The following is a 25,041-nucleotide window of genomic DNA, read 5'->3' on the forward strand; positions in this document are numbered from 1 at the left end:
TAATTGTCTGGCCAACGTGGACTGAAATTTAAGTTGGTAAAAAGACTTACATTTTATATTTTTCGTACTGTAAGCATCTGAATTATCTTTTAAACGTATAAAAAAGCAAAAGCTAGAGAGCGCCCCATTTGTTGTACAGGCAGCTTGTATCATCAAAAATAATAATATATTAATAAAAACATATATTTTTATATTTACTGTAAGTATGTACGGAAATTCTGAATACGACGTTTGTGAAGAATAGTTGGAGTAAAAATGTTTTCTAATACCTTTATAAGCATAGTTCTGAGCGTCTACATATTAATGTATGATACAATTCTGCGTTGTTCCAAATGGTCAGGTAGTTTCTTAGAGAAACTGACATTAAAAACTTGCCATACTGATTTAGTTTGGTCGAAAGTATTTTTTCAAATGCTCGTATCTTTTACGACTCTTAGAGAAACCATCTTTGATTAGCTATTTATCGCATATTGCTGCATTTCTTTACGGATAGTCAGATTCACTAGAAAGGTTTTTAAACCATGATGTGTGCAATATGCGGATATGACATTCCACAAATAGAAGTACGAGTACATGCAGATGAATACACCAGAAACTACTAAAGCCTTTATGGTTTATAGAAAGTTTATGTAACTCATTTATTTAATTACCATATAATCGCGCAATGTATAGGCACTCATGGTAGTATATCTACACCGCTCGATTGCTTAAATATATACAGTGGTGTACATATGGTCTATACCTGAGATACTTTTTTTCGTTTTCTCCGCTGTTTATTTATTTTTTGCGAGTGCTCATTTTGAACAACGCCCTCAAAATTGTTTTCCCATTGAGTCAACAAAGTGGGCTTCCTTCGCAGACAAAATACAAACATTTCTCATGATTGAATACATATTGTTTCTCTATCGGTCACCTCCTATTGTTTTTTTTTTTTTTTTTTTATAGTACTACTACCATCGCTAGTATTTCTCATTTCATTCATTAATTAATCATCACTATCGTCGCTCTGAAACTCACTGTCGCTTGTGCCACTTTCCTCGCTGTCGAACTTCGTTACGCTTGATTCACTGTCGTTACTAATTCCGTCCTCATCGAGATCTCCTTCTTCATCGTAATCGCTTGTACTTAAGTTGCTGCTACTGTTATCGTTACTGTCTGTTGTAGTTTGATTTCCCCTGCGCGAACCTCCAGCTACTTCCGCAATTTGGTCACCTCCGCCCTGTCCAATGCCAGCACCTCGTATCATAGTTAACGACCGACCTGTCATGTCAAGTGTATGTCCGAATTCATTTTCATTACTGCTATCGCCGCTTGCAAAATCATCAATCAATTCGACTTCTTCGCCAAGCCGTTGAATAACGTGCATGTCGACAGTGGCTACACCTTCGACCCGGCAGAAGTTACCAACGAGAATTGAATCATTCACTGGCGCCAGCGTATCGTAAAGATACGCCTCAACCACTCGCGGTAGTCGCTGATCCTCCCGATCTATAGTCCAATGTCCACGACGGACGTCGTTAGGGTGATTTCCCAATGTGAGCATGAGTAATCGGCCATCCTTTGTAAACGCAGCAGCATAGTCGCGAAGCACAGCTAAAACCAGTACCTCAGCTTTACAATGAATGGTCCCCTTGCCCTGAGAGGATTTGCCTTTCTTGAAACGACGTGTAACCTGTAGATATTTGTAAACGACGTCACGATCGATAGTGACAATATAGTCTCTTCGGCCGTCCTGGAACCGATAACCGAGCACAATTGCGTTTGTGGGCTCGACCCGGACACCTTGTCCGTCCGTGGTCAGTGCTCTGCAAGCTATCGCTCTCTGACCTTTGTAGTCGCAAATGATATTATAACTGACCTTCTTCGGCGTCACTTTAATTACTTGGCCGATGGAATCTTCTCCTCCATAAGACAGGAGAGTACGTAGAGACGTAGCCAAGCTTTCCTTATAAGACGCATCTAGCGCATAGTTAATCTCAGACCGTTTGCAGCTTACTCCGATCGTGTCTTCCGCAGCTCCTACCGACATTACCTTGCAGATGAGGGTAGCTCCTTCCGCTAGGCACGTATGATCCTTGGGAATGTATGAATCGGCTAAATCACGCAGCATAACCTTCGCAGAATGGCTATTAGGCAGCGATAAAACTGCTCCCCAAGAACCGGCACTTCTTATCATGGCAGGGAGAACTGCCCCGGGCTTTAAGGGACCGTTATGAAGCTGCCCACTAATTACCATAGACCTTATGAAAGGTTTTATACTCAGCTGCTTCTTGCCACCAACTGATCCGATGCACGTCAATTTATTGAGTTTATTGCCTGGACTTATGGCAGTGAATAATGCCCTCGAAATGTCAGAAAAGTCACTAAGGTGCTCTCGGCTTAGAAGACACGGGCCTAACTCGTCGGCATCAAGCTCGAGACAATGTCTGTCCTTCTTGATCACAGTAGCCTCGATGTCAGTAAGAAATTCTACCTCTTCTTTTTTATCGCTCTGGCTTTGTTTGTTTGCGCCGACGTTCTTTCCACTACCGCTAGCCGCACAGTTGATGTTGTTATCATCGCCCACATTAACCTGAAGCGAAAGTGTCATTCGCTCAGCATCTGGGTTTATGTTCACTATTTTTGCCGTAACCACTTGTCCTACCTTAAAGATTTCATCCGCACGAGCATAACTGTGGGGTAGATACTCCTCAGGCACCCAGCCGCGAACCTTATTGTAAAAGCCAACCAGCAAGCCTCGTGGCTTCACCATGAGTACAACACCATCAGATATCTTTCCCACGTGGCATGTTTCATAGCTACAAACTAGTTCGTGTTTACTCTTGACCAACTGACGATTGCATGTTACAAAATATCTTTTAGGATAGTGTTTGCCGTTGATATACCGGATTCGAATCTGGACTGGCTTTCCCGGTGGAAAAAGTTCAGCCACGTTGTTCTTATTAACGACAAATGAAGCCTCAACAAAGTCACAGAAGGCGGTCACACCTGGACAGATGTCGAATACGATTCCGGTGTCGTTAGAGTACTTCACTTTGGCAGGTAACGTTTTGCCGATGATCAGCTCGTCTTCCGTGTAGTAGCAGCCACTATCAACCACTGACTCACGAAGCGATACGTACAGTTCACGTTCTAATAAAGATAAACCGATAACACGACAGGAGGTCACTTGACCTATAAAGAAGCAGAAAGCAAACAAATTGTTTTATGAAAAAGACGTTATAAATCAAGCAACTAGGAATAGTGTACGAATTTGTTACCAAAACAAAATTTGCAAGCAATACACAGATTCAGATAAATGCTCCATCAGCCAACCTGGTGAAAACACGTCTTGCGGTTCCTTTCCGTCATCATCAAACACGTTCTCCTTGGTTGCTATAGCAATTAGTGAGGTCTGGTGTTTTTTCTTCAGTGGCACTTCGAGTTTAACAAACGTTGATTGCACATCTACTACGATGGCCTTCTCAATAATTTGGCCCAACCGAACGCCGTGAAAATCATCAAAAGGGTTTAGTTCACTAATTGGCGGGACGCGCAGTGAACAATATAAAGTATTTAGAATCGGATGTTTGTAAAGCACAACAGCTGACACATGCGACTGAAGCGTTAATTGGCCGCTGAGGCTCGCGTCCCTGGGAATTTGACGAGGCTCAACGGCGCCTATTAGCTCGTTGTTCAGAAGCCACAAACCAAGTCCGGACGCGTCGCTTTGCACTATTGTCGCATCGGTGACCATGCCTACGATGAAAAAAAAAAACAAAAATATTACCAACTTAGCAAGTCAAAGAATGTTTGTACTTTTTAATGCATAGCTTTCGATGTGCATTTTAGCGGACCCTGCAAAGTGATACGATTTCTGAGACTGGATACGGCAAAGCATAACAAATTTTTCAAAATGTTCAATTGAGCTTCTTGATGATAGCGTATGTTGAATACAATCGTACGTCATCAGGTTACTAACCAGGCATAATTGTGTTTAGATTCCATTCTTCACCCGTCTCTATGACTTGACCAAAGGTGTACGGCTCGAACTTGAGACGACCAGCTAGGCCTTTCTTTTCGACACGTACAAGAAGCAGTTCACCTATGTGAAGTACTCGCGGGGCCTGTTTGGCTGCGAGAAACGCGCCTGTTAAACCACTGATACCAGTCTCAAGAGCATAACCATGATCTTCGACTGAGCTGACCGCGACCTGCAACACCATTCCCTCTCGAAGCTTCTCTTGCGAAAGTCCGCCATTCACATCCTCTGGGATGGTCGATACAATGGGCTAGAGAATTCCACGAACAGAAAAAATAACCTTAACTATATTGTTGTTAGCGCTGCTCCTGTCGCGTCAGAATGCTCTATTTTTTGTGTACTTATCTGTGTGGGCGTATAGATTATACGCCTAGGAGGACAATCTCTACTGACGAGATCTGGCTAAATCACCATGTATTTCTGACGTACCCTACTAACAAGCTTGAAAGTTTAACACGAATAAACTGAATTATGTATATGGCTTGAAACAAAGCTACAGGATGGAAAAGGTAAAATCTAAGGCAGCTTAGCTAAGGAGGTGGACCTAATCCGTTGGGTTTTATTAATTCCGGCGCATGAATGTAGTGATATTTCAGGGGTAATATTCAATGCCTAACTCTAAACTCACGAAATTTGGAATGGCCTTCTTTTTGTTCTATCAAGGTTGATGTACATAATGCTTTCATATACGCTTGCCTATTAACTTTTCGTCTACTGCTAGATTAGTTTTAAAAAAAATCTGCAGGAAAAACTATCCTCAACCTCATCGAACTATTATAAAAAGACTAATACATCTAAAACTAGATTCCCTTCTTACCGGACTGTCAGAAGATGTCATTTGCACGGCAAACTTCAGAACCTGTCCGATTTTAAAGAGTTCATCAAGGGTCAACAGTTTCTCAGGCAATGAGGGGTCGGCCAACGTACGCCGTTGATTTTTTTTTTGAGGGATACAGGCCCAGCGTTCTGCCAGGGAGGAGTACGAGGCAGATACATTGGCTAGAGGCAGATGGGCTACTGTTCCCGGGAGTGCTACACGAAGCATACTGCCATATATATGATGCACAGCTCTGGAAAAATTCGTATTTATAGGCAGCACATGTTAAAACGCGCGTACATCAAATCAAATGAGGGTCTCGACGGTGAAGGTTGTGTTACATAAGCAGATCTGACTAAAAAAATCTAATATGAATATTTGCCTTTTTGGAGTTCAGAAATATCATCTATAAATTTTGTCTCGTGAAGCGATCAAACGTCGTATATAGTGTCAATAGAAGTGCACGTAACGTACTCACCCAAGGATAACCATGCCAGTCTGTACAGTTTTTTGCGTAAGGGGTTCAATAACGATATCCTGCATTGGGTCATCGTCAGCAGCTCGGGTCTCGTGTTCATCTAACTTGGCGCTAGATTTTTTTGCTCTTTTCTGTATAAGCAAATATAATTTCATTAGACATGTAAAATATTCCACAATCATCATATTGATCTCATTATTTTTGTATAAATAAAGAATAAATCTATTGTAAAATCGAAATAGTATATATAATATACGTCGCTTTTGTCAGCTAAAGACCGATTCGTGATCGAATTTCAAATGCCATACTCGCATGTCTGAGTATACCTACCGGCTAAAGTTCCAAGCATTTGATTGTGTGCTTTGCGTCTTGCTCAGACGCAATTTTAGTGAATAGAGCAGCGACAAAGACCCTTGTCCTTTGCTTCTTTAAAGAAAACCTATTTGAATTCTATAATATGAGGAGTAGAATTATGTAATGTTGCTGTTCTTAAAGAAAAACAAAAACTGCCAGTACCATTATTATATACACATTTTAGGACGTTTTTTTTAATTTTTCAGCTCCTTGGAGTTACTTTTTTGCTGTGGATATTGCTTGTTCACGACCATGTTTTCTGAATTATTTAGAAGTACCGAACGGGACTTGCAACAATGTAGACCATCAATTTCGAGCAAGGAAGGAAGTGCCACGATAAATTTGTGGCCTTGTTTTGAAAAAAAATAAAAGCAGTTTTCTTCTGTTACTAGCAATAACTGTTAAACTCTTACTTGCTACAACAAACACATAGACCGCTAAAATGGATTCCTTGTATGTTACTTTGAATAATCCCGAAAACGGCAAGATGGATTTTCCATGTTCGGAAAATAGGCTGAGAGCATCGTGACTGACCCTTGCACCGAAGAGCTGACGCTTCGAAGAACTAATTTAGCGCGTAAAAACAAACACAACCTCATGGACCTCTGACGCATATTTAGTACGTACCACGCTCCCCTTCTTTCAATGCTTATGAACCTCGTTACTGCGCGTTACATAAAGGTGGAGTAGCGAAGGCCACTGGTGCCACTTGTTTATTTTTAACTCTCGCAGCATCAAAAAATATTGTTCTCTTTTTGCGTATTATCATCCACAGCCTCTTTATACCAATACAATGTTTCGAGTGTCTAGAAATAACAAAGGTAAGGACTATAAAATATTTCTAAACTTTGCTATAGTAACCAATATATACATAAATGCCGTAGAATGAACGACCTGTTCATTCTACGGTATTTATGTATACGACCTGTATAAAGCACTGACCGCCTTTTTCGATGCGTTAATGATTCGGAAAAAATCTTCACTTTGTCTGCGCTTTTCAGCCTTCTTTAGCGCTCTTTTTGCCTTCGAATCTTTCTTGTCGCTGACGGCGAGGACGGTGTGACCCCGCGGGAAGTACTGCTCCTCTCCAGCAGCTCCCGACATTGTGTCTTGTTGATAGAAACCACTTAGTTTCTCTGGTGTAGTATTGGGAAATCGTTTCCGCACCCTGAAATAAGGAAGCATCTTAAAATGTTCATAGTCCACACTTTTATTCTACTGAAACTAAGCTTAATACTAAATATTAAGGATTACAGTCACGTATTTAACTATTTATCCTATGTCTAAACTGACTGGACGCAAATAAGGCGTTTTTGTTTTTATGAGATTTCATTTACACGTTGAAGAGGTCACACTTCTGCGTTATATGACTTCTAAGTATCGTTCACTATAATAAATTAATAATGAGCACACTACTGCTAAATAAAACAAACTTCGCGTCTTTATGTTTGGCCTTGTACAATAACAGTCACGGCTCTTTAAAAGAGCAATCAGTCACTGACTATAACCTAAGATGTAATCAGACAAAAATATAAGCTCAGAGAACACGTCTGTAATTTAATATTACAGTATCGATTTCAAATTAATCAACCGTGCACAATATTAAAAGAAAAAAATCCAAAATTGCTCAATCAGTTGGACTTTGATTGGAATAAATAAAGACAATGAAACTGGTATCTGTCAGAAAAACCGAATTGCGTTCTATTTATTCGTTGTATTCAACGGTGTACTACCAATCAGCCGACAACAGATTCTTTATGTGCTTCAATCCTAAACACATTGAAAATACACTGAGGAAATTTTGCTATTTGGCGGTAATCTAAATTAAACCAAAACCAACTCGTTGGGTAACGTTTAGCACCGAAATAAACCATAGTTAGTATTTTCACTGCTTGTAGAACAAACAATACCTTTCTAGCTTCCCAGTCGGTAATAGGTAAATAATGCTTTCATGGTCCAATCGAAACACTTCTATACGGCTGTGAGCGTTGTTCTACTGAACAATTCCAAGCCGATCAAGTACACTGTATATTGAATTCTGAAGTAGCTTTTTTTTCCTAAAACAATTCTGAGATTTTGGTTTTTTTCTGGCGCACTGCAGCTCCAGCACGTGCGAATGTTTTCATGCAGCCACCCCGACGAGGAGAGATGTTCTCTCTCATTATTGCAGCACTCGCAGGCCTGAAATGCGTTCATCCATTCATCCGATGCGCCTACTTGGACGAAAATATCTAGAAAACAACGCCTGGGATCACTAAACAAACGAATATGAATCAAAACTTTTCATGGTAATTTTTTTTTCAAAACATTTTTCACCTTTTATTCTATGCATGCACTTGCGTGTAAAAAGTTTCTTAATTGATTCTCTAAATAGGAAATCGTTCAAAAATATAAGGTAATATAGCATGGTTTTTTGTTCGCCGTAAAGCATTGGGTAAAGACGGTGTCTTTTTATATTAATTCATTATTTCGCTTATATTTTTAATTGTTTATTTGTATATTGAACCAACTGATTTTTTAGCACATATCCCGTCATTGGAATAAGATGGGGGAATTTGCGCACTGGTGCTCGAATTGACAATAATGGAAAAAACTTATTCTGCTATATTATGTATACATCTATATCCAGTCGAAGAAAATACGATAATCACTGATAATGTTATTCAATACAGTCGAAGGTATTATTAATAGATTATACATATAGCATTTACTATTGCTTGGGCTTCAACTAACTGTAGCTTAACGTCCCGAAGTGTGGGTTCTCAGTTTTAAAGATGAGCAATAATGACAGTGTCAGTCCCATGGTTGCCAGGCTTCGATTTATGTGGCAGTTTACTTTCACAAAACAATTGTACCTCCGTCAGAAATTTTTCCTGACCAGTCAAACCGTTAATACCATATTTAACTAGATATTAACATATAAAACAAGTTAACTTTAAATTCACAGATCTACCGAAAAAGTAAGAACTAAAATCAGAAATGTAAACAATGTACATGATCCGTTGTTCCGTCAAATAGCCGACATCATATGCAGCTGTTCGTGTTGACTGGTGACGGTAGCATTCAAGTACATGCGAATACAAAGTGATTGCAATCTTGGAGGTCATGTAACCGTGTTGAACATAATTGGTCGAAAGCTGTAGGAGTTCGTGCTTAATGTGCTATGAGTCTCTACGACCGCCTTAAAATTAGGAGGTTTTCATAAACAAAATCTTGACTCTGATGGAAGATGCCAGTATGGATCAGGAAGAGCAGGACCGCTTGTGTGCCCAGGCTCTTCAATGGGAAGAATGCAATCGGGCTATGCTCAACGATGCAGAAGGTTTGAGTACCCACACAACGAATTTTCGACGCTTCGAGACGTCAATATACGACCTTGAAGAAGATCGGAAGTTTGCTGAGAAACTCCAGCGCGAGGAAGAAAACGAATACTTGGCCTTCCGTACTGAGAAACCAGAGAAAAGGGATCCTCAGCATGTGGCAGAATTTCGAGCGCTGATTGAAAAGCATAAGTGGCTTTCGCTTGTCGATCCCCAGTGGGAAGTAATCGATCCAACACCGGACATACACGCCATGTTTCAGGTATTTGACGATATGTTTTTCAATAGTTCATTGAGATTCTGTACCGTCAGTTGGAGTCCCAGAATGACATCATGTGCCGGCTTGTGCTGCTTTCAGAAAGGCCAGTGCTCAATTCGGCTATCAAAACCTCTACTAACATTGCGACCCCGGTCCGATTTAGTAGAAACTCTTTTGCATGAAATGATTCATGCGTATATAATGCTTAGCGGGAAATCACGATCCGAAGGACGCGATGGACATGGTCCGGAATTCCATAAAAAAATGCACCGAATTAATCAGCTGGCCAAATGCAATATTACGGTTTACCATTCGTTTCACGATGAGGTGCGTCACTACAAGGTTCACCATTGGCGTTGCGATGGACCGTGTAGGAACAAGCATCCTTTCTTTGGTTGGGTACAACGGTCACAAAATCGTGCGCCGTCGAAAAACGATTTTTGGTGGGCCAATCATCAACGCCAGTGCGGTGGAACCTTCGTAAAAGTTGCCGGGCCCGAAATGCAAGAGGGTGACGGATCTAAAAATCGTAAACGCAAACAGCCCTTCGGTAAGATTGGCGGGGACGTATCTGGCCCACTGAGCAAAATGCTCAAAAAGACTATGATAGGTACTAGAACTTCGACCTCACTTACAGTTTCTTCAACCACTACTAAGGTTCAGAGTGATCTGTTCCAGCCGAGCACTTTAAAGGCGAACTCATCAAAGATTACTGGACTTTCTGGCTTTACAGACAGTCATATCAATCAATCGAGCCAATCAAGTCGTAACAACAACTTTTTCAAACCGCTTATCTCAACCGTACCGAAAAGCTTCGTACCTTTCCAGGGCACCGGTAACGTACTTGGCTCTATTAATACATCTGGGACTTCGCAAGCTACCGATCAAAGGCTTGGGCATTCTAAAATTCCTGGAACGTCAAAGCATAACGATCACAGTCTTGGTCGTATGAACATGGCTGTAGTAAATGATAAATCACTCAGTGCCAGTACATCAAAGATCAGAAAAACCATACACACTCCTCCACTTCGACAGACAACGTTAGATTGGCTTCGCTCAAACAAGCTCGGGACAGCGTCAACATTAAGCGAAGGAACAAAAACCACGAAAACGCCTTCTTTTGCTGACCAGCTTCGGGGTCGGAAACTTATAGAGGAACTGTTCAGTAGTGACGAAGAAGCGACCGAATCTGACCTGAAAGCTGGCTTCTCCTCTGCTGCCCAGGAACGTCCACTGACAAATTTACCACAAAATGCAGCTCCGATAGTGATTGTCGATAGAGATAATGATAGCTGCACCAATATTTCCGATCACGTCGCCAATTTATTCCATGAAGTTAATTGTCCCGTGTGCTTGAAAAAAGTTTCCGAAAAAGATATCAACACACATCTCGATGCTTGCCTTGACCAGTGATAAATAACTATAAGGCCATGCCATAAAGTACCTATCCAATTGAATGAGCTATCTTTGTACATAAAATAGATAGCTAAGTGAATTACCGAAGAGATGTGCATACAGTGTGCATAGGTTCTTGAATTACGTATGCACGTCGATGCGTGGCACAAATTAACATTCGTGGGGTCCTTGATAGGTCTAACATATGTTTTCCGGGACAAATAAAAAAGAGTAATAAAACAAATTTATTTGGTGACTGTGTGACCTGTACAATTATATCTTTATATCACTTTTACGTTTCTAGGCTTGTAAATCTTATCAACTTCCGCAAAACGCCACATCGGATTGTTCGAAAAAGTTAAAATGCTAGAATAGTATTAAAGGATCGATGACAAATATGAGCGGAACTATGAACGTTACCCAAGGCATATTCAAATAAAATAAGCATTTTGCACAACTGAACGTCTTTGATATAACATAATTCGGGGAAGTTATTGGTATTAATAAGTGTAAACAACTTGTAAACTGTCTTGTAGTTTGTCTGTGTCGCTGATCGCATGGTTGCATTCGATATGATTTTTTTGACTTACTGTTGGCTGCATTTAGTTGCGGTTTCCACTTGTGGCAAGCTTTCTCACTCAGCATATGTGGTTGAGTTATGTGACCAAATTAAATATATAGGGACACCAGAATATGTAGATAGTCGCCTGAATGCATTTGAATTCGTTAAATTTCATCCAGTGTTCCTTAGGATCTCAATGTAGATAAAGAGTGAAGCAGAACTCGAAGCTTCAAACCTACAACATCAAAATTGTTTTTTTCATTACTGCTTCCATAATTTTTTATAATATTCCGTTTGAAAATATTCTGAAGTAATTCTGATACATACATTTAGACTTCGTACATTTGATATTTTTTTGTGCAATCATTTAATGCAGACGTTCGTAGCAGTCAAATATCATATCCTACAAAATGTTCGTAGAGCTTAATAATTTTTTTTAGGAACACCGATAATATTAGTTGTTCCTATCCGATTGTGTTTACCAAACAACAATTCGTTCATTCGCTTTTGGATTTGAGGATTCGTGTGCTTCCTTGAGCTTTGAGATACACAAAAAGGACGCGTGACAGCATACCAAAAATCTGCGGAGAATGTAATCTTATAGAGCGAGCAAAGGAAGTGCGTTATCATGTCTTACAATTCGACGACAGAGATAGTGCTGGCGTAGTGGAACTCCGTTCAACAGATGCTTTCTGTCGTTCAGCTGATAATCGCTTAATAACCGCGTATGACTGCTTACAGGATCACCGCAACACGAACGCTATTAAGTCCTAGGGATTTTTCATTTGATTAATGCTTTATATTATTTATATTTTTATTATTTCTTTGTGTGTACTATATATATATATATATATATAGTTTTATAATAGCTTATAATAGCGTAATAATATAATAAATAAAGTTTTATATAGTATATAATATTATATTTATATATAATTATATAATTTATAACAATAATAAAATATGGTTGATGATTTTTCCATAAATCTCATAAAAGATAAAAATATTGATTTTTTTGCTTAGCTCAGCAATATGTATATAAATATTGACTAATCAATTTGAAAAATGCACCAAGAGTTGAATTAGGGTTAACTTTATTGATTGGCCTGAGGTCTGCTATTTGGCATGCGCATAAATACTGCAATTACTAGATTATGACTAACCCAATTTCTTGAATTATGTCTAGAACATCATGGTCTGAATGTATATTTTAAGTATAAGCTGAACGATTTTAATTTTATAGTTTTTTGTATATGTCGTGGAATTACCGAGTAATGAATAAACTGCTTATACAGATAATCTTTTTTCAATGTAGGCATTGCGTATCTACGTTACTATTAGAATCTCGCTTACATTAGTGACACGAACGTTAGTAACTACACTATGACTATGATCATATTTTGATTCGTTGACTTTGAATTACTTTGGTATTTTTTTGGAAACTATATTTGCACTTTTTTCAGGTCAAGCAATTTTATTTTTAGGCAATTAAACTAAAATTGCTAAAATTCGTAAAACGGTTCTTCATAACTTCAATTCTGAATTCGCTTATTAAAGAATACTTATTATCAAAACGATATACAAAGTTAGCAAAGAAATTTATTTTTTATATAGATTTTGAATTCGCCAAAGTAAAAGATGTTACTGGTATTATTGCTATAATTAATAATAACGTAAGTATTATTATTAAGATTAAAATACTTAACGCCATATTACTTGACTAATAGTTAAGAGATTTCGCTAAGCATGCATCTTATTCAAGCGACACGTATACGTATGCATTGTTTTTATTCTCTTATGTAGTTAATATTAGGTAGGAGCAATTCAACTAACATTTCGAAGGACGGCTGTAGTTGTAAATATGACTTTCCTTTTTTAGAGGATTTTTGACTTGATAAAAGTAAGCCAATATGATTACACTACAATGAATAGGGGGATTGCTAAGATTCGATATGTGAAATGTTTGATTTTGGATTTTTTACAGTGTCCATGTTAGATTTGCACATAAATTGTAGTAACGCATAAGATTAGCGTGGATGGAAAGTAAATAGAAATTAAGTCAACAACATTGGCCTAATGCAGAGAAGGTCAAAATGTTTATTATTTGCCTTTATTTGCCTACATCATTAATAACTATAATGGCACTGTTTTATTTTGTAAGAAAAACACGTAGTGTTATTCACTCAACTTTCCTCACCTCATTTATTATTTGTTGGCAGTTATCTTTTTCCCTTTGTTTGTCCTCGTTGTTTCCTCATTTCATATTCACAGACTGCGCTTAGCATCATCGTCAGTTCAATGTTCCCTTTCACCTTCATCATTATCAGTAAAACATTTACACCATTTGTGAAGACAGAGTACCATCATGTGAATGTTTTACTTCTCAGATACTTTTAAGATCTTTTGTTTATCAACGTTGCCTCAAGTAATAACATTAACATTATATGAATAAAAATGATAATAATTCAACCTGTATTCTACTAACTTCGTCTATTAGTTCAACCAGAACATAACGGCGTCCTCTCCACGTAATATTTCTGCGCCTCATATTTATTAGCGATCTTCATTGAAATACTTATGGTCGCTTTCCTCTATGCCCAAATAGTAAATCTTAGCAACATGCACTGTCCATAACGAGAAGTAGCACTAGTCGTATGATAAGTGCTTGTAGCGCTCGCTGCCTGTCGTCAGTTCACACGGCATTATAGCAGAGGTCTCCGTATTTGCCCATCGCCTCCTTGTCTCGTGACCCTTGTTTTACTCCCATTCCCATCGCCTCCTTGTCTCGTGACCCTTGTTTTACTCCCATTCCATATCAACTCGTGACCCTTGTTTTACTCCCATTCCATATCAATGATTCCCATCAAACATTCTCACGTTGAACGTTGATATAAGATATGCTGACTTAGATGCGAGCAGATAAAATTAACCCGCGTAAGCACTCCCTATAATGCCAACCTATAAAAAAATTATGATTTGAAAGTAGGAATTGTAAGAAAACTAGTTTTTTAATCGATCGTCCCATATTCAACATGCATGGCCCACAACATAATACTCCCTATCACACTCTCAGAAACAAAGTACACAAACGGTACAAAGCTGATAATAAAAAAATCTAAGTTTTGTTAAATAGGGCGCCGCATCGCTTTGCTGGGGATCTAGTAAATACTGTTGTAAGTCTGATAATTATAACATCCCATATTTCACAAAATACATGTAAATGTTACGCCATATTCTTTGTGGTTGTGACAGAAATAGCTACATTGAAATTTCTGTATTTTGCTATAAAGGCGGTTGGTGTCTTGCCGTGCCTACAAGAAACGCGTGATTCGATTAAATTTTTGACTCGTCAGCCAAATTTCTAACAAACTCAAAAGTCGGGAGTATTCCTTTGACTATGTAAGGTTACGGAGTGATCTGTACTTTTCAGATGAGATGCTTCGTCGTGCCCGATATGTCGAGAACCTTTTTGACGTCGCCAATAATGCGGTTGTCGTCCACGTAGCTACTGCCAGCTAGTCCTGAACTTACTGCAGTTAGCGAAAATTGCTCTCATTCAACAGAAAATAACCTTGCTTATATATCTTAAATTTAATCCATTTTCATTCGCTGCGATGTCATTCGGTAGATGATTGAGTCACGTCCAGGGTCCATGAACCAGAGGCCGATCGAGGTGGCGTACACGCCTAATACGATAACGAAAAGGGTAAATGCCGTTGTTGCAAATACGACTGGGTAGTCTCCATCATACTGATGAGCTAAATTCCACCTTGTTTCTGTGGGCGCCGTCGGCTCCTGAACATTGAGGTCTCGACGGACACGTTTAGGAGCACCCGATACATTCGCGCTCGATGAAGGTTGCATCGACTCCTCCTGGATAACCATGAACAACGAACGTGGGTGAGACTCGAGTACGCCGGTGGTGGTGCCGATCAACTGGCTGAAAAGCTGAACAGCACGCTGCGTTTTTTTGTGATCCTGGCCGTACTCATCTGCTAAAGCATGCAAAGAGTTCAGCTTCAGCCAGTAAACTGTCGACGGAGTATCGTCAACAGGAGCTTTGGCGGCATCGGACACAACACCTTTCAGCGTGTAGTATTCTAGAAGGAATGCGCGATCAGCCTGTTTCGATGCTTCAAATCGCTCGTCACGCAGAAGACTAATCGCCTCGCGCAGCCGTTCAATCTGGGCATCCTCCGAATCATTGACTCCTGTGTCTACAGCTTGCATACGGCCTTCGGCTTCCGGCCAACGGTGAATACTTCGACTCTTGAAAATCGAAAATTCAGCATCGAGTTGATTATCATTGTCGAGCTTGAAGCGTAAGTTTGAATTCATGATGAGCTCAATCATTGACGACCCGAGCTCGAAATCCGCCACCAGAAATAGCGTTGGGTGCCGAAGGGGATTGTAACTGCGCAAACCCTTCCATACACTGCCCCCTGGACGTTGCTGAACATCGTAGCCGTTTAGTGCCGAAAGGAGATCAGCCACCTGCGATGATTTGATCGAGTCTACAGCCGAATTGAAGCGGATATCATCCTGAACAACGGGAAATCGGATACTTCCAACGGCAGCGGCTAATGGTAGCAGCAGTGCTGCTATTGCGAGCGTGCTAAACATTGTTGCTTGATAGATCAAGCAAGTGCGCACACTTCTGTTACATACAATTTGAACCACAGATGTGTATAGTTTCACTGAAGGTAAGCGTTCACACTCCGTACATGAAAAGAAGCCAGTGACCAAGCTACTCCAGCTTGGGTCCCATGTCAACTGACACTATGCAGAGGCAGTCGAAGTCAGATGATTAGCAGAGCACCCGACAGAGATGGTGCCGTTGACTCGGTCCATTTCGAAACCACTCGCGACGGTGGAGAGGCGCGACAGATTTGTAAATAGAAATGCTAGGCATGTTTGTTTCATATTGTTGGAAGCTGCGTTTTTATAGGCATTTTTATATAGAAAACTCGATATGTACTTATCTCCATAGAATAAGCAATGAGTGATATTGAAGAACAACCGCGTTGTACATAGCCGGTGGGAATACCGCTATGAAATGTAGTGTGAATCGCAGTACAGGTGTATCACGATAGTGTTTTATATATATATATATATATATATATAGAGAGAGAGAGAGAGAGAGAGCTAGTATAATCCTTGCCACTATTGGAGAAAAAATGTGACGGAAAGTTGTAAAGTTTCAACGGCTAAATTCGGCGCACTTTATTTTACATTCGGTTCATATCTGCGCTATGCGGAACATATTTTCCTCCACAAAATATTTTCTGATCTGAAATTACATTACCATGACTAACGACTTTTCAAAACTTTTTGTAAACTGTAACCGACGGTTAACATGAACAGTTGACTTCTATGTTAGGCATCGCTTCGCCGCCTGAGTGCCCTAAGCCGAGTCCCTTTGCCCCCCACGGCATATTGCGCTGAACGTTAACTCCATACAAGCGCAAATTTTGGTATCTCAAGTGCGAAGATTTTGAGTAAGTCCTGCCCTTTAGGAAATCCTTAGCTGTTGACTAACGAAAGAAAGTTTAATTAGGAGAATTTAGACTAAAAAATGATCTAAATTTTTCCAGGGCACTCACCGTTTGCCTTCCAGTAATATTTCATGAAGTTTTCACAAAGCAAATTAGAGGGCGTGTCTCTGTTTCAGATTTCTGTAGAACACAGCTACGTGGCTGCAAAAGATATTGCCTTAGCACATCTCATCTTTACCCAGTTAATGGTGTTCTGCTGTTGATGCTTGAAAGCGACAAAACGTCACTACATAGACTAAGCGCTGTCACATTGTATATTAATACGTTTTCATCTACTTATCTACAACCATATTTTACCTCTACACCTATTTTTTTTTTAGCCAAGTTGACTTTATGCTCCTGGCATTATTGTCTTTAGAAATCGCTGGTGTTTTCTTGCAATTTAATGCAAGATCTAAGTAGCTATACTGTATAGTTGATTTCTATGGAAAAATTTTTGTAAGGTGCTCTGATGGTATCCTGCCTAACTTCCTTAAGCTTTTCTTTTACAAACTCACTCCTAACTTTAGAAGTCTGTATTTATGGTGTAGTCTCCCTGTGTGGATAAAAAGCCAAAGAAAACTTTCAAACGAGATAAAATTTCCGTTTTCATTTTGTACTGGAAACGTATTTGTATGATTATCTATATGTCGGCTCGGAAACAGCAAGCGTGCCGTTTGACGAGTTTTACTTTATACAGCAGACCTATAATACCTGAAGCCAGACATATTTTCCTTTTGATTGATCTGAACATCCTCTAAGCAAACGCTGGCTCAAATTTGTTTATAACTAGATTATTGTAGGTCTGGCTTAAAGATTGTTAAACTAATGGCATAAGGACTAGCATACGTTCCTAGTCCTATCTATCTCGAGTTTCTGCATGTAAAGTATTTTTTTTAGCTATAAATGACTGAAAAGTTAAATTATTGGTTTTTTTTTTTCACAACAGAAAAACGCGGCCGTTTCCATACTTATCCGTCTGATGTAGACTGCTCTCAAAGCTGCTCAGCATCGAGCCGGACCTTTGATATTCGACTGCTTATTCTCTACTATTATACTTCATTTACGTCTTGCCGTATGAACACATGCAGTTTACGGGAAGCAGCTTTAGAATAAGCTCTGCTGCCGCTATCACTAGCTGACTGGGGGGTATTTGCGCGCCGTGTTCGGAGACAATGCTTAGAGTTCAGCGAACGTGTCATTTCAGTTTATACGAACACAGTGGTGACCTGATTAGAACGCTTAAATCTTTTGCTTAGTTGAGGAATGGATGTTGGCCTAGAGAGACCGCAATTCTGATCATTGAATAGCATAGGGATCGTAAAAAAACCATTTTGCTCTAAAAATAAGGTACACGCGCGTTATGGGTGGCGGCTACAGGCTGAATAGGTAAATGACGTACATGCACATCGCACTATTAGCATTATTATTATCATCTTTATATAGATACTGGATTTAAGTGCGTAATAGAATGCTCAGCATATGTTGGTTGCTGTTGACTGGCAGCAATAGCAGACTACAGGAGGTCGTCGGCTGGTTCCATTTGTGATGATGTGTAGTTTTCTGTCCCATAGAATAATTTCACAGGTGGAGTCATTCGTTAGCGAGCGGTCTCACTATCAAGGAGTCATTGTCGGAATTGGCTAGGATGGGTGACGATGCTGCTGGGCCTTGTAATTATTACTACTGAAAATAGTTACTAACCCACCTCAGACGAGTCTATGGCCACTGCCATTGGTTTCTTGACAAACATCAGTCCGTGACCGGTTCTCAGCGGTCAATAATAGGACGAAAAGGATTAAAGGGCCTTGGCAGACACTTATAAAATGTTCTACGACACCGCGCAAACACCGTATAATTGTATTATCGCCAGTTGTGAAACGAGGCCATTCTGCGTGCAGGTAGGATTTCGAAAAGACGGCTTGTGATGATCTGCGAGTGTTCTTATTTTTACTTTTGTTTTAATTATAAGAATAACACCGATTGTTACAGGTAATATGCTATCGTTGTGAGAATCGTGTAACGACATTGTCATTGAATTACAGTTGCTCATAATGCGCACATGGATGGTAGGCATGCAATGGCAAGTCGGAACCGCTGCCAAACACTATTTATAGGTGTGTGTGTTTTTGGCTCTACGGCGGAAACGATGTTATCCCGCACCCTGTCGTCTACATTACAGAAGCTAATTTGGGACTGGCGCGTTTTTGAAGAAAGACTTCGATTGGGGCAGTACAGATTATTTAAGTAAGTTTGCTGTAAGTGTGTAAGCTTGTACGGAGATTTTTCAGTAGGCCGAACACTTATCATAGTTGAACTGCCTTTGAAAAGATATGCAGGCTTAATGATCACCAAAAAGGTGAAAGGCAAGGACAATTGGTCAATAAAAATCATTGCTGCCAAGTGGACGTAAAAAGAACCTGTTTTTAAAATATGGTAGAGTTTCACCTTCTCTGAAATCGTATTTTGCTCATTGCACATAGTAAAGGCAATCAGTGAAAGAGACGACCCCAATCAATCGGCGGACTTCGCGCATAGCAACCTGAAGTCATTGGATTTTTTGAAGTTGTTCTTATCTTTACTGCCGACAAATTCACCACGTAGTAAAAGGACAGATTCAGTTTAGACTCAAGCCAATGGGAGCCGTTGCAGAACTACGGGTAAAAGGTTCCTTCAATTTGTCGCCTACTAAACGAGGCAGAGAGGTCGATTCTGCCTCAATGCAGTCGATAGCCCCGATACAAACTCATAGTAGTCCGAATGATACGTCAAATAATGTTCGGAATACTAAGGCGTTTAAAAGAAGCAGAGACAGGCACTGGCCATGTTCAAGACGCCGAGTGCTTCATTGAATGGCTCGAACGAGATTAGATTGAGCAAAAGCGTAAAGTTTTCTTCTGCAAGCGGCAATTCAGGGACACCCTGTTACACAGCGCATGATCGCAGTGGTACATCTTTTTGATGGCGTAGAAGCTGGCATAAGGTTTAACCTAGCGCGGTCTCAAGGATTACTAAAACCATTAGCAAGGAATGACTATTTGAAAGCACAAATTTTCTACGGTTTTATGCATTTTTTTGGTCTTGGCCTTCTTGAATCCTTCGCAATTCAAAGCCGATATCTCATACACCTTTGCTGCTATCGATGGAAAAAGCTCGTCCAGATGACACTTGGCTATTGACACTACTTGGGTCTAGGTATTTTGCAAAGTTGGGAAAATGCCCTCGACTACTATCGGCGAGCTGCTAGTTCCGTTGAGCGCACTTTTGCGAGTCCCAGCGGCTTTCCCTACAGTGGGCAACCAGCCCTCAAAAGATTAAGCAACGAATGCGAGAATTCGTCGAGATCGTGAACTTACCAGCTTGGTAATAATTTGATACAGTATTACAAGTTTCTGGCTGACAAAGGTGACATTCATGCGCAGGTTGGCCTAGACCATTGGCACTGCCAACGCGGGCAGGGTGTTGAGCAAGTGATACGCGCGCCCTAACCTATTTCTTGGAGGCTGCTAATGCGGGAAACGTGAGCGCGACGGCATACTTAGGAAATATGTTTTTCGAGCTGAAAAAATTGTAGCTCAAAATAACGAGACAGTTTTCAACCATTTTTCGATGGTTGGCAAAAAAAAATAATGCTGCCGGCTAGGCTGGTCTTGGTGTCATGTACCTGTTTTCAAGGATCATGAGCGCGGACTGCGCTATACAACGGTGGCTGCTAACCAGGGCTTAGTCTGTGGACAGCTTGAATTAAGTTATATATTCTACCATGATCTTGGTAGTATCTTGGTGTTGAGAGAAACTATAGTTTCTCTGTGTGGCGCTCAAGTATTAGAGCACGTTCTTGCATACTATTATATCGGAATGATGAGTATTCAAGGGATCGGGGTAGATCATTAGAGCCGCCACAACGCTATTGTTCAAAGTGAGGACTTGGTTTTTTAACTTGTCATCTACGTCTCCTGGAATATGCTTCAAAAAAAAAACTCAAAGCAATGCGTTGCGAAAGACCGATTGCTTTAAAATATTCGATTCCCATCGAAATGATTTATCCAATTAGTATGTGAATTGATAGGATATTGTATTTGCTTTGGCCCGAATCAGCCCGGGTCTTCCTTCAAGAGTACTACCGATTAATAGAAAAGAAAACCAGAATAACGGGCTGGGGTTACATCCATCGGGTATTCCACCGCACAAGACGAATTAGATTCCTGGCTTATAGGATTGGAGCTTGCGCAACTTAGTTGCGAATCTAATATGCTAGCATCATTTTTTTTTTCGGAAAATCTAGTTAGTCTGATTTGCAGAAGCCTGTTTTTCTGTGACGAGCTATAGTAATTCTAGTACCGCTACCATATTACACATACTTTCATATATTCTATTATATTGTGTAGCATTTTGCTATTCCGTGTGTTTTGTTTGGGAGTCGTTTGTGAGAATTAAGCAATTGATAGGAACGAACTAGATTAGCGAAACAAAGTTATTGATTGTTAAATCAAGTGAAAATTGCTACCCTGCCACAGGTCTTAGTAACAGCGAATTATTTCGGCTTGAAAAAGATTTGCAAAATGCAATAGTAAACACTTTACATCAATTTAATAGAGAACGAATATTTACATGCATTCAGCGTGAACCATATTCATCCTTATTGACTGTGTGGCAAGGGGAACAATAAATAATTGGCTAGGTAAGATACATAGGTGTATAGGTTGTACTTTAAATGAAGAAACGTTTTCTATAGTAGATAATCTAATTACACCTCAATCTCTAAAAAGATGTGCTCTTCAAGTAGCCGCTAAACAAACTTTTTTTTTGTCGAGTCAAATGATTGTCATAGAAAAGAATAAAGAAACAAACAAACAAAAAAAAGCATTTTGTCAATATCAATTATTAACGCCCTGGAAATGGAAATATGACACACTATAATATATAATGGATAATATAAGCAACACAGTGATCTTGGCTATCAGTTACGTGATCTTCAAACCATTAACCGGTACAATGAGGTACCTTTAAACTGATCTACCTCGTAAATAATGCCACAGAATAATATACAACCATTTAATATAGAATTTTTCTGATTCTCTGCACAACTTCTATATTTCTTTGGACGAATTGTACGAATTAGATGTTAAAGTTTGCAGATTCAATTTTATCATTTGTCATTGTCATTTCAGTGAGCGCTGCTACCTGTGCGGTTTTTTGCTTAAAAAAAAAATTAGAATAATTAATTTTCCTGCATAATGTTGAAGAATTAGATGACAACATAATAGTCTCCTATTTAGATAAATGTCTTGTATAAATATATTTAGATGCCAGACCTTCGCTCCGCTTTCTGATGTGAGTCTTGTTCTAAATAACACTGTAACAAGCTAAGTACTGAAATAAGCGATCGTATGTTAAAATATAGAGTAATCCGAGGCGCGCCATTCGTAAAAAAGGGAACTGGATTATCGTAGAGAAACGATTTGATGAAGTTATTCCGAAGTGCTCCTTAGGCTAATGTTTCGATTACGCTTACCTGAAAATTCAGGTAGTGACAACAAGTACATACATAGTTATCTAAAATTGACTTTTCATTATACGCAGCTTCCGAACGAGGTCATAAAGTTTCGCTGCTATGTATTCATCCATATGACATATATATATAATGCCGACGGTAAACATGTTGATGAAGCGCTGGTACGATACGCTTTTCTGGCATAGTTTGGTTATGAGTAAACACAGAGTAATGTTGCATTCATACTTGATCGGGCCAAGACGCCGCTATCCGGCGACCGGAACGCCTCATACGCCTGAACGTTTATATTTCGGGGCAAAGCAGCCGTGCAGGGCTACATCGTCACCAAGTAAGTCGTGCTTTGTTGTCTTTGAAAGAAATTGCCTGTGAATAAATCATGATGCATTGTAATAACTTACATCAAAAAAAAAAGTCATCTCTGTTGAGTCCAGGAACACGTGAGCTAGTAGCAGTGTTTACTAATAAGGAATGACGCTTCTAACTTGTCTATCACGCAAGTGGGTTGAAGCTGGATGGCTATTATTATTACGGGCACGGAACTTCTGTTGACCATTCGCAGTCAGCTTTCCTCTACCGTGTGTCTATTGAATCTCAGAACAATGCTAAGGCAATGTTCAATATGGCCTATATGCAGGAGCAAGGATACGCCTCACCTAAGGACACACATCTCGCTAAGCAATATTAGTAGCTTGCCGCTTGCCCAGGCAAAACGGTTTTGAGTTGGCCCCTGTACTACAAGTACACACAAAGCATCCGCTAGAATTCCGCTGATCGCTCACTTCTCAGATTTTGTGTTAAACTTTTTCTGACGTATCTGTTTTCCCTCTCATTTTTGCCCATCCGATCCAAATAATAGTTTTTAACCATCTCGTATTCCGGCTATTTTGACATGATAGTAACCGGAGCCATTTTACCGATTCAAAGTATAAAGTTGCTGCATATAACTGCAATTAGTGCCCGTTTCAGATTTTAGCAGAATAATTGGTCAACAAAAAAAGTATCACTCTTACAGCTCTTACAGTTTAACTCTACTTTTACTCTAGAAACATAGTTGTGTGATCGGTCCTAATAGTTACTTAAATTCTATTATAAAGGTTTTCGCTGCGCTTTTTGTAAATTATGGTAGCTTTCGCTAGGTTAAAACCTGCTCCTATTCTCTTATTTTAATAGTCATGAAGAGACAATGATTGACGACAAAAAATGGAATTAACATTATTCCTAAGATGTTTTACGCAGTTAGCTCTAGTAAATTTAAGGCATTTGTTTATTTAAGGATTCCGTATCAAACAACGTAATAGTGAATAACAGAATTATTTACTTTGTTTCAGATTTCGGTTATGCTAGGCCTGTCGAAACCTGCGATTGTCTTCGGCCTAAAGCAGCTGAATATTGGTTTTAGGGAGGAAAGTGACCGAAAACTACTGGAAAAACCGATTCCATCTCGTCCAATGTTGTTGCAACACATTGTCGGTCCCGGCTGAATTCCTTACGTAATGGTTATTTTTGCTGCTATGTTCACAGTAATAGCAATATTACGGCGGCCACGCTAGGAGGTCCGCAGAAAATTTCAGGGTAGTCGGCTACATTTATATCTAAGCTAAAACGAATCTCACCATCCGTACTATCAATATTCCAGTAATTACTTTTAGTTCTTGGTAGTGAGCAGCCCATTACTAAATAAGCGTCTATGCCGGTTCTAGTAGTGAAAGGCACAATAGCGATTGTTTTTTTTTAATGCAACGTTTACTATTATACGTTAATTCGCTAATTTCAAACGGTTAACCGTTCTGTTTGAGACAGTGCGCTAGTTAGTTTTCTTTTCTAAGGTCCTACAAAAAGCATGCGTTGAACAAGATAGCTTCAGGTTTTCCAAGTAAAGTTCATTGATTTTATCTATTATGCTAATGGTAATTACGATCACTGTGATCTTTGGCGGTAAAAATGCTGGTCAGAGAAGTGGCTGACAACACTTAACCGGTAAGAGTAATGTCACCAAAAGACTGACATATATAGCAGTGTGTCTAACACAGCACAAATAAATTCTACAAAACGTGTTGCAACTTCACCAATAAGCTCAAGAAAAACGGGTTTAGTTATCGCAGGCCGATTGTTGACCTATTGCATTGCATTCGTAGGGTTGCAGGCGAACAGAACTGTGCAATCCGTGAAATGTTGTTGCTTCGTTGACTTGATGTAACTGGGCCAAATGAAGGCGCTGTCTGGTTCGTAGAAAGCAATTTTCAGTGAGTCAGGCCCTCACAGTCTCACAAAAGGCAAAATGAACCTTTTTCGTACGAAGATCTGGAAAGCCTGGACTCTGGCTTCGTTCCTGGGGCCACCTACCGTGGCTTCTGATTCATATTGAAGTACAGACACTTTTCATCACTAGCGAAAATTCTCTGCGGAGATCGGTCATTTTAGCTATGTGACACTCGATGCTGGGCGAGTTTCTAAGATGCAGGGATTCAAGTAGCTCATAAGGTACCCAAGCCTTAAGTTTCTGTGTAAGCCGAAATAGACGTAGAGTACCAACGGCGGTCGCGTGGCTGCAGCTCACATTTTCCATCGATTCTCATAAAGTTTGTTGCCTGGCATCTTTCAAGGATGCTTTCAGATGGTCGGCCGTAGCGGAGGGATCTTGTAAACTCTGAATTGGGCAAATCATTCTTGAGCAGTTCTAATTTGCGATAGCTTCATTAGGCAAATGTCCGAGGTTGTTACATCGGCGTTTTGACCTCGACAAAATGTGGGGAAGGTAAACTTTTAAACGTGGAAACTTGACATTT

The 25,041-nt window shown here is 39.8% G+C and overlaps 5 protein-coding genes across 9 annotated transcripts in view; 3 read left to right on the top strand and 2 right to left on the bottom strand.

Moving 5' to 3' along the window:
- Nucleotides 1-606: 606 nt before the first annotated feature.
- LOC111252865 (protein RRP5 homolog) lies at nucleotides 607-11,953 on the bottom strand. 3 transcript variants are annotated; one of them, XM_022811420.2, is made up of 7 exons: nucleotides 11,235-11,953; nucleotides 6,613-6,838; nucleotides 5,317-5,447; nucleotides 4,839-5,091; nucleotides 3,962-4,271; nucleotides 3,316-3,738; nucleotides 607-3,174 (listed from the first exon to the last, which is right to left on the bottom strand). In XM_022811420.2, exons 2-7 carry the CDS (start codon nucleotides 6,772-6,774, stop codon nucleotides 986-988), a joined length of 3,468 nt encoding a protein of 1,155 aa, XP_022667155.1. In that variant the 5' UTR covers nucleotides 6,775-6,838; nucleotides 11,235-11,953; the 3' UTR covers nucleotides 607-985. The 3 variants fall into 3 exon arrangements, with proteins under 3 accessions (XP_022667155.1, XP_022667151.1, XP_022667153.1); XM_022811416.2 differs by lacking the exon at nucleotides 11,235-11,953 and adding an exon at nucleotides 7,581-7,881 and having other exon boundaries at nucleotides 6,613-6,855; XM_022811418.2 differs by lacking the exon at nucleotides 11,235-11,953 and adding an exon at nucleotides 7,581-7,868.
- LOC111252866 (uncharacterized) lies at nucleotides 8,661-11,101 on the top strand. The gene is made up of 2 exons (XM_022811422.2): nucleotides 8,661-9,252; nucleotides 9,349-11,101. The coding sequence occupies exons 1-2, from the start codon at nucleotides 8,893-8,895 to the stop codon at nucleotides 10,660-10,662; spliced, it is 1,674 nt and encodes a 557-aa protein (XP_022667157.1). The 5' UTR covers nucleotides 8,661-8,892; the 3' UTR covers nucleotides 10,663-11,101.
- A 1,428-nt stretch (nucleotides 11,954-13,381) lies between the features above and the next one.
- Nucleotides 13,382-15,984, bottom strand: ATP6AP2 (ATPase H(+)-transporting accessory protein 2). Its single transcript, XM_022812428.2, has one exon. The coding sequence runs from the start codon at nucleotides 15,827-15,829 to the stop codon at nucleotides 14,798-14,800; it is 1,032 nt and encodes a 343-aa protein (XP_022668163.1). The 5' UTR covers nucleotides 15,830-15,984; the 3' UTR covers nucleotides 13,382-14,797.
- Nucleotides 15,985-16,145: 161 nt separating this feature from the next.
- LOC111253231 (diacylglycerol kinase delta-like) overlaps nucleotides 16,146-25,041 on the top strand; it is a 226,754-nt gene continuing 217,858 nt past the window's right edge. The window contains exons 1-5 of one of the 3 annotated variants that reach the window (XM_086993786.1): nucleotides 16,146-16,285; nucleotides 18,315-18,641; nucleotides 18,786-18,987; nucleotides 22,495-22,583; nucleotides 23,584-23,745. The gene's annotated coding sequence lies outside the window, so the exon portion shown is untranslated. Of the gene's footprint in view, nucleotides 16,286-17,717; nucleotides 18,642-18,785; nucleotides 18,988-22,494; nucleotides 22,584-23,583; nucleotides 23,746-25,041 lie in introns of those variants that run through there. The other 2 variants (XM_086993788.1, XM_086993787.1) reach the window with 2 other exon arrangements.
- LOC111252645 (protein sel-1 homolog 1-like) lies at nucleotides 20,091-23,577 on the top strand (the record flags this gene model as incomplete). The annotated part of the gene is given in 4 exon segments (XM_086992537.1): nucleotides 20,091-20,210; nucleotides 22,324-22,507; nucleotides 22,559-22,583; nucleotides 22,754-23,577. Coding segments are annotated over 4 exon segments (516 nt in total), but the record flags the coding sequence as incomplete, so codon positions are not given.

This window comes from Varroa destructor, unplaced genomic scaffold (genome assembly GCF_002443255.2).
Source record: "Varroa destructor unplaced genomic scaffold, Vdes_3.0 BEIS01000006.1, whole genome shotgun sequence".
NCBI lineage: Eukaryota > Metazoa > Arthropoda > Arachnida > Mesostigmata > Varroidae > Varroa > Varroa destructor.